The following is a 17,449-nucleotide window of genomic DNA, read 5'->3' as shown; positions in this document are numbered from 1 at the left end:
AAAATTTAATAAAGTGTAACACCATGTTTGGTTTGTTCAGTTTGCATTATTAAGCAAAATAATAGTAGTTTTGGACAAGAAAAAGGTCTGACAAATGCTGGGAAATCACAGAATGATTAAAGGGGTCTCCTAAAATTCAGAAATATAGGTGGTGTAGAGCAGCAGATCTACCCAAAAAGTACTAAGACAGACAGTCTCATGTCACAGAATTAGTTGGGGTCATTACAAGCCATGAATGCTTGGTTAGGCTAACTACTTGTCCTCACCCTCAACAGTAAAACCAGTAACAAATAAATGTATTATTTAAAATTTATTCTTGAATCAGAGAAGGAAATACAATTGATAGCCTATTTTTACAGTGACCTTTATAAAAATGAGGAGGGCTATAAAAAGGGGATGAAATTACACACTGTGCATAAAATTTTCCATTTGAATATAAAGTTCTCCTCTCAAGCAGTTTTTGATAATAGAATAGAAAGTAGAAGGGGCTTTGGGCAACCTGGTCTAGCGGAGGGTATCCCTCTCTATGTCCAGGCGGTTGCAACCAGATGGTCTTTGAGGGCTTTCCAACCCAAATCAGTCTGTGATTCTATGATTCTATCCACAACAATCTGCATTCTGACAACTTTTGAGGTACAGGACAGGAATACGTGATGTTGTCTTGGCAGCCCTATGTTTAATCATTTTTATTTGGAACAGTTCATGATTTTTCACAGTTTGATGGAGCAACAGAATCTCTACAAATTGAATGTGTGTGAAAAGGAAGCTGAAGTAAAATCATTTAAAGTACATTAGCTCTAATCTTTTATAAAAGTAATGAAATGTAAATCTTTAACTCTCCTCCCCTTATGTTCTTTTGCAATAATTAGGAAGCAAAAAAATAAATTAAAACTGAAGTTACTGGATTTTTAATAAAATTTTCAGTTTTAATTTCAGTGCATGGTTTATTTGGAGAAAAACAGACCCTTCTCTAAGAAGGATTCCTAGATTTCAGAGAGTGATATGAAAATTCTTTAATTGACTTTTAAGTTGCTTGATTTTTAAGTTGAATATATTTGAAAGCTGTATAGTTCACTGTATATTCATTGTATATCCTTTATGATGATCATACTCCCAACATTTACAATGCCTTTTAGTATTTATTGCTTTATTGATTTTATAATTATTTTTTTTTTTTGTAATCCTGCAATGAACTTACGTGCCCAAATATTGTCATGCCCTATCAGGTTTTCTTAACAGAACCCATGGTTTTCATTATTGTAGACTGTCAATGTAAACTTTAAGTAGGGCGTCTGAAGTGCCAGGAGCTGCCATGGGCACTGCCATTGGATTGCATGCGATAAAAATATTGTTTCAATTATTTTTTTAATGTTAAATTAGAAATATTATTAGTTTACCATTAAGAATGGGTCTTTAAGGGGGAGAGACAGGCGGACACAGTTCAAATAAAGATTTTAGCAGGAACAGAATTTAATTTTGTCTAGACAAAAAGTGCCCATAGCACAGCTCATTTGCTTTGTCACAGAAAACAAAGCATATAAATATTGTATTTATTTATATGCCATACATCTAGATCTTAGAATGTCATATAAAATCTCATTCGCATGACTGCACATAGGAAGTCTGCTGAGCAACTGTGTATGTGTGCCCTGTGTACTGCTCAACACCCTTCCTGACCCATGGCTGTTCACAGTGCTGTGGGACCCCAACCATTCCCAGGCACTGGAATGCTACTCTGAGGCATCCAGTTGCTAAATTGTCGGCGTGCTCCCTGGCACGTTCTTGGCCCATGCAGCCTTACGCTCTGCCGAGCATTTCCTGGTCGCACTCCATGAATTAGCACAGACCAGATGATGCGGGGCCAGGAAAATAATCCTGAGAGTATTCAGTTTACTTGGCGTCGTAAACATGTTGTTTCACTTGTGTTTTTCAGGGGAGATGTAATGCTTCAATGTGATGATCTTAGCTTCTCTGGAAGCCTGTATGGCTGAAGTATAATTTTAAAGCACAAATCGTTAGGCTGTGGAGGGTTGCAAGAAGGAAGAAAATGGTAATTATTATCTTGGATGCTTTTGTGGTTTGACAGAAAGAAAAGTTTTAGGGCTTTATGTGGAAAGGAAAGTTCATATACTTGTGGCTGTGTTTGAGAACATGGGCTAAGAGATAATGCTGGCAGCAAAAGGTTTTGGGAGGTCAGGCAGAATTTCTCTGAAGGAAGCTGCGTAGGTACAGGACCACAAGCTCAGAGAATTCAATACAAGAAAGCAGCTCTAGAATACTCTTCATTAAAAGTAGTATTGCATTGCCTAGTTATAATTTTAAGGAGTAAATATTTTCACTGTGGAGCACATAATAAAGGAGACAATCTGAATTAAGAGTTAAGTATACCAGATCTTTGTTTGAAAAAGTAAATGCATGATGTTTAGGTTTGGGTTATTACGCAAAAGTTATTCCATTACCCTGGAGTCCCATGCCATCATAACTGCTTGCATAAATTTTATTGGTTGCTTTGTTTATTACTTAGAGAATAGGAAAAGGAAAAATGACAGTCAGCAACTCCATGTCTGCTGTTTTAACCTGTTAGTGCACTCTAGCTGGTCAGCGGAAGCCAGGCTTGCTGAGCCCTGAAGCACAACCAGGATGCAGTCAGTTTGTAAGAGCAAAATGGGGAATAGTGAAAAAGGTGAAAGAGGTATGAATGGGCAGAGAAGAGGTTTTTATGAGTAATAAGTCATGTGGTAGCACAGTTGGGCAGGAACTAGACAAAAAAAAAGGGGGGGGGCGGGGAAAGGGACAAGAAAACTCATCATGCTGATTGACTGCACATTATTTCAGCAACACAAAGTGCCTTTGAAAGCCCGGATCATAATGGCCAGCTTGAGCTACCACCACTCAATTTGCAGGCTAACACAGACCTCATTCCTGCTGTTCATTCTCCGTGGGGATGTTTCCCTGCTCTCCAGTTGCTGCTACGTTTTTGCTCTCTCCTTTCACCTGAAATGCTGTCCATTCTCTTAAGCTGGACATGGGGTCTGTGTCATGAGAGAATGACGTTTTAAGCCTTGGAAATGGTGCTTCTGTTTATTATGGAATGGGATGGCATCGCTGACTGAGACTTTTAAAGAAGATTTTTTTTCATCATCTACTGCAATCTTAATTGGTTTAGCAAGAGCTGGTGGCTGTCTGGTTCTTCTCTGTCTCGCTGCTGTTAATTATGTTCAATTCACAGGGATTTACTACTTCAGGCTTGTTTCTGGTCTCAACATCCTCCAGAATAATCACAGACATTTCAAACTTGCCAACATCTGCATACTTAATAAGCTTATATTTTTCCCTACCAACCTTGTTGTAAAATAGTTAATGCCTTACGGCAGATGTCTGCCCGATTCAACATGATACAAACTTCAGTTCAATAACTAGTCTTTTGTTGTCTTTTTCCCTACCAGTTGAACACTTGATTTACAGAAATTTCCTCTGAATTATATTTCTATGCTTTCTTTCTGTGAATGGCCTGCATCAAAACCCTTAAACTGAGGTGTGCAATGTACACCCTATTTCCTTTATTCACGTGGCTTTTTATCCTGTGACATGGAAATTAAGACAGTTTGACAGAATTTCATCTTCAGAAATCTATAATCATTATGACTTAACAACTGTTATTTTCTGTGTATTTTGCTGTCTCATGTTGAGTTTTACATCAGTTGACACGCCCAAGTCCTTCTCCTCAGTGCTGCTCTCAATCCATTTTCTGCCCAGCGCATAGTTGTGCATGGGATTGCACTAACCCATGTACAGGACCTTATGCTTGATCTTGTTAAACTGCATGTGGTTTGTACAGTCCCACCTTTCAAGCCTGTCAAGGTCCCTCTGGATGGCATCCTTTCCCTCCAGCGTGTTGACATCACCATATGGCTTGGTATCATTGGCAAACCTGCTCCGGGTGCACTCAACCCCACTGTCCATGTCTCTGACAAAGATGCTAAACAGTGGTGGACCCCTAAGGAATGCCACTCATCACTGATCTCCACTTGGATGGTGAGCCATTGGCCACAAGTCTTTGGGTGCAACCAGCCAGCCAATTATTTACTCACTTTATTGTTGCATCTGTCAAATCCATGTCTCTCCAATATAGAGACAAGGACGTTGTGCAGGACAGTGTCAAATCTTTTGCACAAGTCCAGGTAGATAATGGCTGATGCTCTTCCCTTTAACCCCATCATAGAAGGACAGGAAATTTGTGATACATGATTTGCACTTAGTGAAGCCATGTTGGCTGTCACCAGTCACCTTATTTTTCCTGTGCCTGAGCATGGTTTCCAGGAGGATCTGCTCCATGATCTTGCTTGGCGCAGAGGTGATATTGACTGGTCTATAGTTCCCCAGGTCTTCTTTTTTTCCATTTTAAAATGGTGGTTCTGTTTCTCCTTTTCCAGTCAGTGGGAACTTCACTGGACTGCCATGAAGTCTCAAATATGATGGAAAGTGCTTAGCCACTTTATCTGCCAGTTCCCTCAGGACCTGTGGATGCATCTTGTCACATTCCATGGACTTGTTTGTGTTTGGTCTCCCTGGTTGTGTGGCCTGTAGCAGATGCCATAGTGACCCCTGACCCTGTGCTCCTTTTATTCCTGACCCCGAAACCCTTGGTTGGCTCCTCATCCATCCCCAAATGGAGTTCCATGCACTCCAAATGGTAATTGACATCAAAATGCTTACTTGAGATATAACAGTTCATACTTTTGGATAATGTAGAAACATAAAGTGGAATGACATGTCCAGTGATGCTTACATGAGGGATCTGTTGCGTCTTCTCTCTGTGCATTGTATGACAAACATTGCTTGTTTAGAAAATCTCAGCACCTGAGATTCAGTGATTCACAGGCAGCATCTCTTTCTCAACAGGGACATGTGTGTATAGCTAAACACAATGCTGTTTAGCTATAACTAAAGAAGGTGCATTTTTAAAGCTATGATAATTTGGGCTTCTAAATCTGGAAGTCCTTAGTTCAGCTGGAAGTTGAGTAAGGGGGCTGTCCTGCATGTCTACAGGCATTTTAACTAGACATGTATGTAAGGGATAGGAGTTTGTATCCCTCGTTTGTTCTAGTTGCTGATCAAATATTTTGATGGAGTGTAATGCAAACAGACCCACATATCTGATCCTTTCCTTACAATGAACAGTAGGCCACATCCTAAACCACTTATGTAGAAAAAGTCCTTCTGAGGCCATTATTCCAGAGCTGAATAAGACCTGATGGGCTGATCATGAGGAGTGGTGCTTAAGTATGTACTTTCCAAAAGACTTCAGGCAGCTGTACCCCTCATTACCTACAGGCTCAGCCAGTGGGGTTATACAGGATTAGTCTCCACATGACTTTTTGTCTGCTTTCCTAAGTTTCCTTTGACTAAATACCTAATTCCAGAGAGACTTTTTGATAACATATTACCTCTTAAAACACAGGCATGTTCATGTTTTAATTAGAACAGTTTTTGGTGCTGTGGTTGAAGTTAAGACATATTTATGCCCTACTTTTTGGAAGCAATTGGTAAGTATGTGTCTAGGAAGGACAGTGCAGTAAGTGTGATCATAGTTTTTCAGATTTCACTTTGTGTTTGCTTCCCTTCTGTTCGCTTGTCCCTTTTGTGCCCTTGGTCTGATACTAGGGAAGATGACAGACCTACTGCCCTCCTTGTCCCTTGGTTCCTGTCTTTCCTCACAGTCCTTCTCTCACCTGTGTGGCCTCCCAGGAAGCCCATTCAGTTTGCTAACCAGGCAGAAAATTCTTTCCTTTGTTTTTTTAGAATTTAGTTTGTTGGGATTTTGGTGGTTTTCTTTCATGGGTTCATTGCTAGTCCTGGCAAGTTAAATGAGTTTCGGAGCTGCTGAGAGTATGAAAGCCAGTGTGAGCAAGATCGTACAACTTCAAGCCAGGGGGAGGAAATGAGATAGGCAGAGGTGGAAAATGCTACTGAGATGTGAGACTGGCACAGCCTTGCTGCTGTTTCCCCTCATACCTGCACTGCTGCCACCTCACTCCTGGTCTCTGCTTGCTGTGCAACACCTCCCTTGAGTAAATGGAGTTTCTGACTGCTTGGAGAAGTTCTCATTAAGCTAAGGATATGGTGGGAAGTTGAAGATTATGCCAACATATCCAATACTAAGAAAATGAAATAAGAAAATCAATAACTTTGTACAGCTGGATTTACAGTTTTTTTAAAGCAGGCCAACGTAAGGCAGCTAAGCCTCCTTATACAAAACAGTAGAATAAAGTAGCTTATAAGTCTTGAAAGCTGTCTCTTTTTTTTGAGTCTGTTTCCCATACCAACTTATTTGACTGTTTCACTGCGTTATTTACAAGCAACTTTTAAAATATGAAGGCAATTCAATGTAGTGTAATACAAGTCAACATCCTGTTACAAGATGCGTCAATGTGGAAGAGAACATCCTTCATGACTGTTCTGGTTTCAGTTGATAACTTTCTTTCTAGTAGCCTGTGTGGTGCTGTGTTTTGGATTTAGGATGAGAATAATGTTGATGACTCACTGGTGTTTTTAGTAGTTGCTAGGTAGTTACAGTGTCTACACTAAGTTAAGGATTTCTCAGCTTCTTACGCCCTGCCAGGTGCACCAGATGCTGAGAGAGCACAGCCAGGACAGCTGACCCAACTGGCCCAAGGGATATTCCCCAACATAAACATCAGGCTCAGCATAGAACTAGGGAAGCGAGCCAGGAGTTGGGGCTTGGAGGAAGACTGGGCATGTTTGGGATTTGTTTTGCCTTCTCCTTTGGTGAAAAGCTATGGTTTATGGATGGAGTCTGGTCATGGTTGTCACAAAAGACTTGTGCTTAGCTTGGTTCTTCATATGGAAATAAGCATGGATTTTTTAAAAATTATTTTTAATAGCATGATTCTTCCTTCTTTATTCTACAGAGACCTGAGATTTAATAGGATTAAAGAAATCCAGCCTGGAGAGTTTAGACGGCTTAAAAACCTGAACACACTGTAAGTTGTTTTTCACTTCTAAGGCCCTTTCCCCTTTTGATTAATATGATTAATTTGATAATGTGCCAAATTTGCTCATTTATCACAGGTAAGTAGTCTCACAAATTTTAGATGTAATATTCATATGGATGAGGGAAGGGGGATTTTAGGCCCAAAGTATTTGAAAGCAAAACCAAGTATATGTCTGTTAAAAAAAAAGAAACTATTTACATCCTAATGTTTTATTAACATGTTTTGATTGAAGGTATGAAAAGGACAATTACTGTGTATTTTTTTCAAATTGTGTTAAATTACTTTGTTGAAGTATCATGTAATAAATCACAGAGATACAAAAAAGCTGTTCAGAGGCTCAGATGTGCAAATGTGTTGCAGCTACAAAATATTTTACAAACTTTATAATGTTGTGAACAGTCCTATTGTAATGTGCTCACCAGTACAGGCAAAGGTTTGGAAGACTTTGTTCCTACTGAGGTGCCATTTACAGAGATGTTTGTTACCATATACGTTTGTGGAGAAAAGTCCATGTTTTCTAAAAGAATTTTTAGAAACCCTCAATAAAGATATTATACCATAATATAGTTTTAACTTAGGATTTATCATGTCAGGGGTTGGACCTGATGATCTCTTAAGGTCCCTTCCAACCCCTATGATTCTGTGATTCTTTCAAACATCACTTCTGAAAAAAACCATGCGTGCATATTTCTTTTCAATATATTAGCAGACGTGAGAAGGAATTAGGATATACAGTTATTTTTACTTTTAAATGTGCATAATTTATGATTGCAAATTTGACTCTTTTCTGGAATACAAGTGATGTGTGAACTGAAATATAATAATGATATCAGTGACCTTTGGATTGTTGTTGCCTATTTTACCTGCAAGCACATCACCACAGATGTATTGAGACATCTTGTACCAGAATAAAATATAGGATTCTCACCCAAAAGTATATCTTCCAAATCTGTACTACCAAATATTTTTTGCTAACTATTCCTACTTCCTCTCACTCTTACTGTACCTCTGTTTGCAGTTGATCCCCAATTTTGAATTACAGTTTCTGTCAGACATCCAGTCTCAAGTTTTTGCTGTCAAAATCAGTGATCTAAGATCCACAAGTTGTAGTGAGGATTCATTAAGTTTGGATTCCCTTTTCTTCATAAAGCCACCTCATGAGCCATGAGTGCAAATGCGTGAATCTGTTTTGTTCCTGTATGATGTGAAGGGCCTAGTACACAGAGTACTGCTAAGAAACATCTAGGAAAAGTCACTTTAATGAATCTGTTCATGACAAATCTTTGTTAGTATCAATTTTATAAATTTCAAACCTGTGTGTAGACTTCAGATTAAGATTTTTTTTCCCTTTAGTCTTCATCTGAGATATTTACAAAAGTCACATTATTTCAATTTTTAGATTTTGGAGTGGGTGTGGGGGGGTATTTCTGTCTGTAATTTTCTCCTGCAAGGTAGTGAGTGATGAGCTGTAAGCACATCACTTTATTTCTTCTAATAGTTACTGCTAAGGAGAAAAGCATTTTGGTTTTTTCTTTATTAAAGTTTTTCTTTTAAGGCTATATTGCATGGCTGTAATATGTTTTGGGGTTCTTTTTCCCCCTACTGTTCCTGTATGATAAAATAAATGGCTCTTTTTATTTATTATAGGCTTCTAAACAACAATCAAATCAAAAGAATACCTAGTGGGGCGTTTGAAGACCTTGAAAATCTGAAATATCTGTAAGTTAAATGAATGTATTTTTTTGCATCAATGTTTAACTGGCAGTAGATTTCAAAGGACTTGCTAGTTGCTGCTTTACAGTATGCAGCTTAAAATGACAATTTAAAAAGGGTTATGTTGGAAAGTTTAGCGCATCACCTTTTTAAAGGTTCCCTGAAACTTTCATACAGGTTTTGAAAAGTGGTTTAAAAGCAGATAGTCCAAGATTTGTGTCTGCAGAAGCTTGTAACTGGTATAAGCTCCTAAATTGTCCACTGAATGCTGTATAAATTCAGAAGAGTGAATTCAGGTCACACACAAAATAAAATACCTGTAAGATTTGCTGTAAGTTTTATGTCTTCAGGCACCCTGTATATTTTAAGACTAACTTTTCCCATTTTTAGCAAACACATCAAGTGTATTAATTATCTAAATAAACAAAAGGCATCAGAAATGTTATTTTTATATGCATAAAAGAGTAAAGCTGGCAAGTAACTTGTCATGGATTCCTGTGTCTGGTCTTGATGGTCCACCTTATATAGTGTCACGTAGAAAAGTTTCACTCTGTTTTCTTGGAGAATCGACCATTGCTTGAATGCTGTACAGGACAAAAAATGTGCACTTTGAGATTTCATTGTTTTGGAAACAATTCAGAAGTTTAATTTTTCATCTAGTTTTCAAGATTGCAGCCTGAATATCTCTAAGGAGATGGGAGAAGATAAAAAAATAAAAATCACTTAAATTTGTACCTACTCATTACCTGGTGTTTCCAAGCTGTGTTTAATTACATTTCCTGGTCTTATTTTTACATGCATTTTCTTTCAGTAAGAAAATTGTTTATCTACAACAGGAGAAAAAAGAATATTGAACAGACTGTCCCCAATGACTTATATAAAGTTTTTGATGATTATTCTTGTTAGAAGGTGTGTTTGTAAGGGGGATCTGGTAGTCGACTGCCTAAGGTCTACTAATTGAGGATGGCTATGCCTCTTTCCATAGTCAACAACTGTGCAGAAATACTACTTGATCCGTACTATTTCTTTGTTTTCACATGCTTGCCTTGGCCTAGTTGTAGTAAACCTGAGATAAAAGCCAACTATACACTCAGTTGAATGAAATGTTGAGTTCAATGAAAGAATGAAAATAGATAACTGAAATACTATTTTTTTTCATAGATGTGTACTATGTTTATGTATGTCTGCATTATTAAGAGGAAAATATTTTTCATTTCCTCTTTTTTTCCTGGAAAATTTGAATATAAAGTTCAGTGTTCATTCAACGTTCATTCGACTGCAGAGAGTTCTTCTTTAAAACCATCCCTCATTTTGCTAAAATAAAATTGAAGATCTTTTTGATTATTTCGGTTTCTGTTTTTTGTGCCACAAAGGGAACAATCCAGGCAATTTTTTTTCCCAATAGGATCAACTGAAGTAGAAAGCATTGTGGAGAAATTGTTAAAAAGTTTGAAATATTGTTCATAACAACACTATAAAGCTAAATCATCTGGAAAAATTGAGGTTTTGTATGGCCCGATCCTATGGATATTTGCAAACCTAACATGTATTGTCGTGTTTTGTAAGATGAGATCATTGATCTATGACATTACTCATGTTCTTATGAGAACTCAAGTAGTGAACTTCTCATGGTTCTGAAAATGTATAATCCGCTGAGTAATTTTAGAAAGCCTGTCATTGCTCAATGGCTTTGATTTAACAAAATATAAGTAGATATAAAATGTGTAACTATTAGTAAACATGAATATATAACTTTGTATGAAAATAATTGTAATTGTAATTGTTATATATAAAACCTGTAATTATAAACCACTTTTTAGTATATTCATTTAAAAAGAAAGCCAATGTCTGAGAGAAAGATGTCAAGGCCCATTCCTGTATCTCAGCAGCAGATCAGGTTTTGTACTTTCCAGCAAGTGTAAAAGAAGCCCTACAATTCTTTATACGATTTCATGAGTTATATTGTCTGTCTGAAGAACAAATTTTGACAAAGATTAATGTCATTTTCTCTGCTTTCTATGCATTAAAATATTTGTAGTTGTAAAAGTTTGTCTTTACATTATAAAAATTATGCACATATGATTTTTAAAGCTGATGTTTTAGGAATATTTGTTACATTTTTATTGTGATTGAATTTTTGACAGTTCTATGAACAGTTTTACGTGATCTTGCTGTGCTGTTTGTGGCAGTAATTTTTATTTAATTCATATACTAGAAGTTGGAAAATAAGAAATGTAATTATTATTTTTTTGCTGTGAAACCAAGTGGAATTTTTTTTTCTATCTTCAAGCCTGTCATTTTGTCTTTATTTCATATATATTAGCGTTGGCAATATGGTTCTTTAGTAAGGATCAAAAAAGCATTAGTAGCTTGGACCCCATCCATAGTATAGTTTCTTTCTACACTTCAGTGATTCTGTATACTTTTAGGGTCTTATGTTCCTCCTTCTGCAAAGGATACTGTAAACACTCCTGTCTAAAATAAACATTAAAAGTTGTCTTCATGTGAGCAAAATAATTGGTAACATGTCTGTAATTTGCTGCTTCCTATGCAAGGTGTGTATGTATATATGGATATGTGTGGTACACTGAATATATTTGATTGACTTCCCGTGAGTTACTTAAGTTTACTGACTACCGGTGGTAGTACAGAAAGATGTGAAAGACAAGCTTCCGAAACTTCTAATATAGATGCAGGCAGATTTGTGGAAACTTCATAAAATAATCCTTTCTGATCCTGAAAATCAACAGTTTATTTTCCAAGAGGGAAGATAGTTGGAAATTAAAGGTAGACACTACTGCAGTTTTACCATGTAGGATAATAGAAGATTTAGAATCAGCAGTGAAAAAAAACACAACCACCAAAACAAAGTTTAAAAAGAAAGCTAGGGAGCAGATACAGGAAAATAGAAAATGTAGATTAGCAGTTAAAAAACCCCTTTCCAGGTAAAGAGAATGAGCTTGGTATCTACAGAGCAGGAAAGTGGAAAGTAGTGTGAAGGCAATGTGGGAAATAAAAATGGAGAATGAAAATAATTTTGGCAACAACACTGATACATGTTCACTTAGTAAGAAATGGAGAGGTGAGGAATCACAGATATGACAACATTGCGATAAACATATGACAATGGAAATTAAAAGTGCATGAAATGTATCGGTTATGGAAATAGTAAACACATGCAAGATTTGTTTTGCCTTTGGTGGATGAAGTAATAGTGGTAGAAGATATGTCATAGGTTTGCCAAAGAGCTGAGCTGCTGACTCACATTTCTAGAAATGGGATAAAGTCATGTTTCCTTCTGTGCCTTCTCCCACTGTTGCTGTCTTGGTCATGTTACTTTTTTCCTTTGGACACCTCTAGTGATTATGGAACTGATTTCTTTACAATTCCTGTTGCTAATTCCACCATCTCCTTCATATTTCTATAGAAATCTTTCTTTGCTATATTTATTTACATGTCAGGTTTAACTCGCAATGCCTAATACCGCTATTACTTTTTACCCTTTTTTCCCTCCAGTTCCAAAAAAGTATGTCTGGATCTTACTTTCCTTAATTCATATGACTTCTAATATAGGCCATAAAAAAATCTAAACAAAAATTATTGTTACAGAGGATCTAGCAAAATTAAAAAATAAAACTACTTTTTTTTCTACAATTTTTTGAAATCTGCTTACGTATTTGTTTGTTCATTTCCCAAGTTTATGACCAGTGTGTCATTTCTGAAAAATGCTATTTTTTTTAAACTGTTCTGAAAATAGGTAGTAGTAATTCCCAGAAAATAGTTTAAAATCTTAATACAGTATATCCCCAAATCATCTTAATCCACTGTTTATTTTAATGGTTCAGTTGTGTAAGAGAGCTTTTAGGTAAATCAAATGATAAATTTCTTTTCCCCTAATTATACTTTAAATCCGTTTTCTGCTAATGTAACTGGGATAAATTTTGAGAATGTTTTGGTTAAAGATTAGTGCGGTATTTACAAAGATTTACTTTGTAGGCACAGTAGCATTTTAGAAAGGCAAATATTTTTTGTGAGTGCTACTTATTTTTATCTTTTGTTCTGTCATCTCTTTCTTCATTAGGCAAATATATATATCTTCTTCTTTCTCTTAATACCCATGGGGAAACATCTACATAACTAAATGGATGTCTGGTTAACACGTCTGTCATAGGATATAAGTTTTTGTAGCCTTGGGGTTGCTGGGAGGACATGATTGAGCATTTTCTAATAAACACAGAAAAAGGTGTAGTTTAAAGTTGAATCCCAAGTGAAGTCCCACCACAGTGGCTTGGAAAGAGCTCCAGAAGGGGACATGATGGGCTGCTCCCTTCCCTGCAGTGTGATGGTAAAAGTCTGCAGACCTGCGAAGTCGTTACCCCAGTCTTCCTCTAACCCACCCTTGTTCTTCACTCTGCCTTACCATGTCTGCAGAAAGTAAATAACAGTTACATGAGACATTCTGGTAAAACTTGTTTTTAAAAATCAGATTAATTCACATTTCTTTAAATAATTATTCAAATGCCTGCAATAAATATTTAACTGAGGTTGATTATTAAAAACATCTTAGGCCAGTCTGGTGCACTGGTCTGGTCAGAAGTTTAGGACTCAAGGGAATAAGAGTAATTTCTACACCACCAAGTGGAGTGTATTAAGAAAGGTAAATGACACTTTAGCTGCTCAGTCCTTGAAATATTCTAAGGAGTGAGAAGAAATAGTTCATTTAAAATTTTTGCTGGAAGATGAAGTAGGAATTTAATATAATACAGAGAGGAAAATTAAGGAGACATGAAGCTGTTATTACTATTATCCTCAAATTATTGATAAATTTCTGTCAACACTAGTAGTTAAATACCTTTGAAATAATAGTTTTTTCAAATTCAATGAAATCCAATTCTTCTTACAAAGTCAGTGATATATCTTCTCTCTGTCTTTTCAAATGATTTTTAAAGTTTTTATAGTAATTTTATAGGATGATCTTTTTTCCAGTTTAATTTCTTCAGAATTTTGACCGCTTTTAAAACCTCAGAAATTTTTGCTTACTTGTTACTCTGTTATTGGAGGAATTCTGCTTTTTGTTCAGATGAATATCTAAGTTACTTAAGCAAACCCAAGTCTCTGTATATTAATCTGTTGGAATGTCAACAAACAATGCATAGGAAAACTAAATTTACTACTCCATATTGTACCCCAAACTTGTTATGAGTTGAACATCAGATACTTACAACTTTTTTCCTTGCTAGGTCCTATTGTGAAAAGTTGTCTGTTGTCAAGTCAGTGTAAAAACCGCCAAAAACTCCAGCAGAATCAGTGTTTTATTTGTTGCATCAAAAGAAGTTTACAATGCTTCCAATAACTTACTGAATACTGTAATAATAGAAAAGCAAAAGCCACTACTAATAAAATGCCTGCTAATAAAGCCATTTGTGGTCCAAAGTGTCTTCATCCCTTTTTCACAGAAATCCATGCCTGATTAACTGAGTTTTAAATCATTTGTCAAATAATTGTGAGAAAGCTCTTACCACAAACCTGTTCGTAACCTAACACAAAAGGAGTGTGACTGGCACTGAATCCCAACAGCATTTTTACTTGCTGCCTCCATGCAGAAACCATAATCATCAGCTAAACAGTGATTTTTGTCCAACACCCTCTCACTAAATCATCCTTACTGTTAAAAACATGATGAACATGAGCACATACACTGATCCATCCTGATTTTATTTTCCTGTAGAAAAGGTATAGACAGCACATGTGAACATACTGGTACTCTGCATATGTTCATTCTGTTTATGTTATAGAATATCAATGTCATTCAACGAAATGATGGGGACCTAATGTCCGTATTCTATACAGTGATAAAGCAAATATACAATGATGTTTTATGGATGTGATACCGATATTCTAACTTGCATTTTTTTTTGTAAATATTCAAATGGTAACAGACAGAGTTACGGAAATTCTCACTGTTTGTTCTCTTAAGTCCAGTAAAGAGACTACATCCATCATAATTTGAATATTTATACCAGTAGACAGATGAGATATTTTAAAGAAAGTAAGAGGCCAATGGCGCCCCCACTGTCCCATTAAGTTGAATTTATTTTGACTTTTGGCAAGCCCATCAAGAAAATGAGGGGCAAAGAAACAGTAAGTAATAACAGTGAGCACTGGGAAGCCCAAACCATGCAGGTGACAGCCTCAGGACCTACATGGCCCCAGACTTTTGTCTTTCCTGGCAAACATTTGGGATGAAAACTTGATGACAAAATATTTTTATGTGTATGTGTTTAGTTTTTGTTTTGTAATTTTTTCCTAATATGTAGTTGAAAAACTGTCTTCACGTTCAACTTAATTCTTCTTTTCCACCTTCATGTAGCTCTTGTTTGTGTACTAATATTACTGATTATTTCTTGTTTCAGCTATTTGTACAAGAATGAAATCCAGTCAATTGACAGGCAAGCATTTAAAGGACTTGCCTCTCTAGAACAACTGTAAGTGCCTTTTCTCTTCTGTGCTGTCATCTCCATGGTTCCCCCGCAGAGGAAAAGTGCACGCCTTGATCCGTACATCCTGCCTGCATGCTCTGCATGTCTGCACTCCCTGGGTTGTTAGGCAGAAAATCCCATAATCATTTGCATGTGGAAAAACAGAATTGATCTCTGTGTCAAGTTCCTCATTTCTGTGTTTGTCTTTTATTTGTGATTTGCATTCCCAGTGTCCCTATACATTGTTACATAGCTTTGATGAAGAAGAAGCATTAACATGGAAAATGTCAAAAACAAATGCATATTTCTTATAGAGAGACTCTGATTTCATTTCTGTAGGTTTTACAAGATTGCAATTCCTTTAACTGTAGCAGTTATTCCATTTTATGCCAGCATAACTAAAGCTGAATTAGTCTCTTGAAGTTTAATTCAGTTTTTTATATTTTAATACAAGAAGAAATTTTAAAATTAAAAACTTGCTATTATTGATACGTGTTAATCATTGCCATATAGACATGTTTAAAAAGTAAGAAAGTTTATTGCTTGTAATTTAGTTGTGTCAGTAATGTTTCTATAAATATGATTCAAACCATACACTGTCATACATCATAATGACTGAAGATTGATTTCTATTGAAAAAGAATGAAAAAATTAGTTATTAACATGAGAAATCTGATTGTATTGATTCTGTGAAGTTTAAGTATGTTTTGTTTTATAATCAGAAAACATAGCTATACATTCATTGTGGTAGTGTTTAGAAAAATGGAAAGAGTTATAAACACATAATCATTTCACAGTTTGACTGCCAAAGAACAGTACTAGACCAATGAGTTTTGTAGCATATAAATTTTGAGAGCTGAGCATCTTTCTTCTAGGACCAACATAAATTTTGAAACTCCTGACACCAGTGTTTTACAAATTTCCTATGATATGTACCAGTTTCTTTGTTGCTATAAATGCTCAGTGGACGTTTGACAAAGTGTGTATCTGAAATAAAATGACACTTCTGTCAGCTACAATATCATACAAGCTCATTTCAGAGGGCAACCAAGGCCTTTTGCAGGAAGAAATTCTATAGAAAACAAAAGTGATAATTATCAAACGTATATAAACATGTCATTTGTTTCCTTAATGCCTTTCTCTTCCTCTTCCTCCTACTCTAGAAATGATTACTGCAGCATTTTGACAGCAACTGGTAGGGCTTTACATGCATGATAATAGCAATTCTTATTTTCTGTGTAGAAATGGAAATATTGAGGCCCATTTACTAATGCTTCCAAAATAATATTCTTCCCCATGCCACAAGCCTGATATGCTGCAAGTGGCAACAGTTGTCCTTTTTGTTTTGCTCTGTTTCCCGTTGATCTTCTGAATGTACTTTCCTGAATGTGCTTTTCCTCTAGGTTGCTGTTAAACCTCTCTGCTTGCAGTGGTATCACACTGTATCAGCTTCAGCCCTAACTTGAAGTATCAATGTTAATTCTGTATGAAATTAAGTTTTAAATATGGATTGAGTCTCATCCCTATCTTGGAATTATGGAAACAGAGCCTGGCACGTCACTGCTTAGTGACTGCCTTTGTGTCATGGTATCAGTTGCTGTGAGCAGTGCCCACGGCTGGTCTGGTGGGCTGCTGGGAGCACATCAGCAGCTCACTTCTTTTAGAGCCTTTCTCACAGGCAGATATTAAAAAAGAAGGCACTTCAGATTGGAAAACAGGAACATAGGTCTGGAAAAAAATCTAATATTTGGTATTTATTAGGATTTGTAGTTTATGAGAGTTTGTGAGAGATTTTTCATTTATATGTCTTTAGCATAAAAATAAGTTCTAACTTTATGGGGGCTGTTTCATCACATTATCTTTGGAGAAAGACTGCTCACAAGACAGAAGTCAATCATTGTGAACAAATTCCCAAGTCCTCTGGCTTCATTTTGGGACCGTTTTGACTGCTCAGTACAATGTTTCTGCATTTGAGGTTTCCATGGCCTCAAGTTATCAAACACATTTTGCTACCAGACGTGTGGACTCAGCCAAATGCTCTTCTCAATGCTTGGAAGAGTTCTCAAAAGGAGATGCTGTCCACATCACAGAAGACTTGATTCACAGTAATTTCTTGTACTCCACTGAAGCAGAATGAAACTGATAGTTGCTTTTTAAAAGATAAAAACAAACAAACAAAAAGTTATAAGAAGAGTAAACATTTTTCTGGTTTGGGGGTTGTGTTTTTTAGGACTGGGTTTT

General features: G+C 36.3%; 1 protein-coding gene across 1 annotated transcript in view; it reads left to right on the top strand.

Moving 5' to 3' along the window:
* Positions 1 to 17,449, top strand: part of PXDN (peroxidasin) — a gene marked incomplete at both ends in the record, with an annotated part of 84,915 nt that overhangs the window by 22,148 nt on the left and 45,318 nt on the right. The window contains 3 exons of the mRNA XM_084262067.1: positions 6,933 to 7,004; positions 8,664 to 8,735; positions 15,143 to 15,214. Coding sequence (XP_084118193.1) covers positions 6,933 to 7,004; positions 8,664 to 8,735; positions 15,143 to 15,214 — 216 coding nt within the window. The remainder of the gene's footprint in view (positions 1 to 6,932; positions 7,005 to 8,663; positions 8,736 to 15,142; positions 15,215 to 17,449) is intronic.

This window comes from Gallinula chloropus (assembly GCF_964237585.1).
Source record: "Gallinula chloropus genome assembly, chromosome: 3".
Classification (NCBI taxonomy): domain Eukaryota; kingdom Metazoa; phylum Chordata; class Aves; order Gruiformes; family Rallidae; genus Gallinula; species Gallinula chloropus.
Note: the sequence above shows the minus strand (reverse complement) of the source record. Positions and strands in the feature narration are given on the sequence as shown.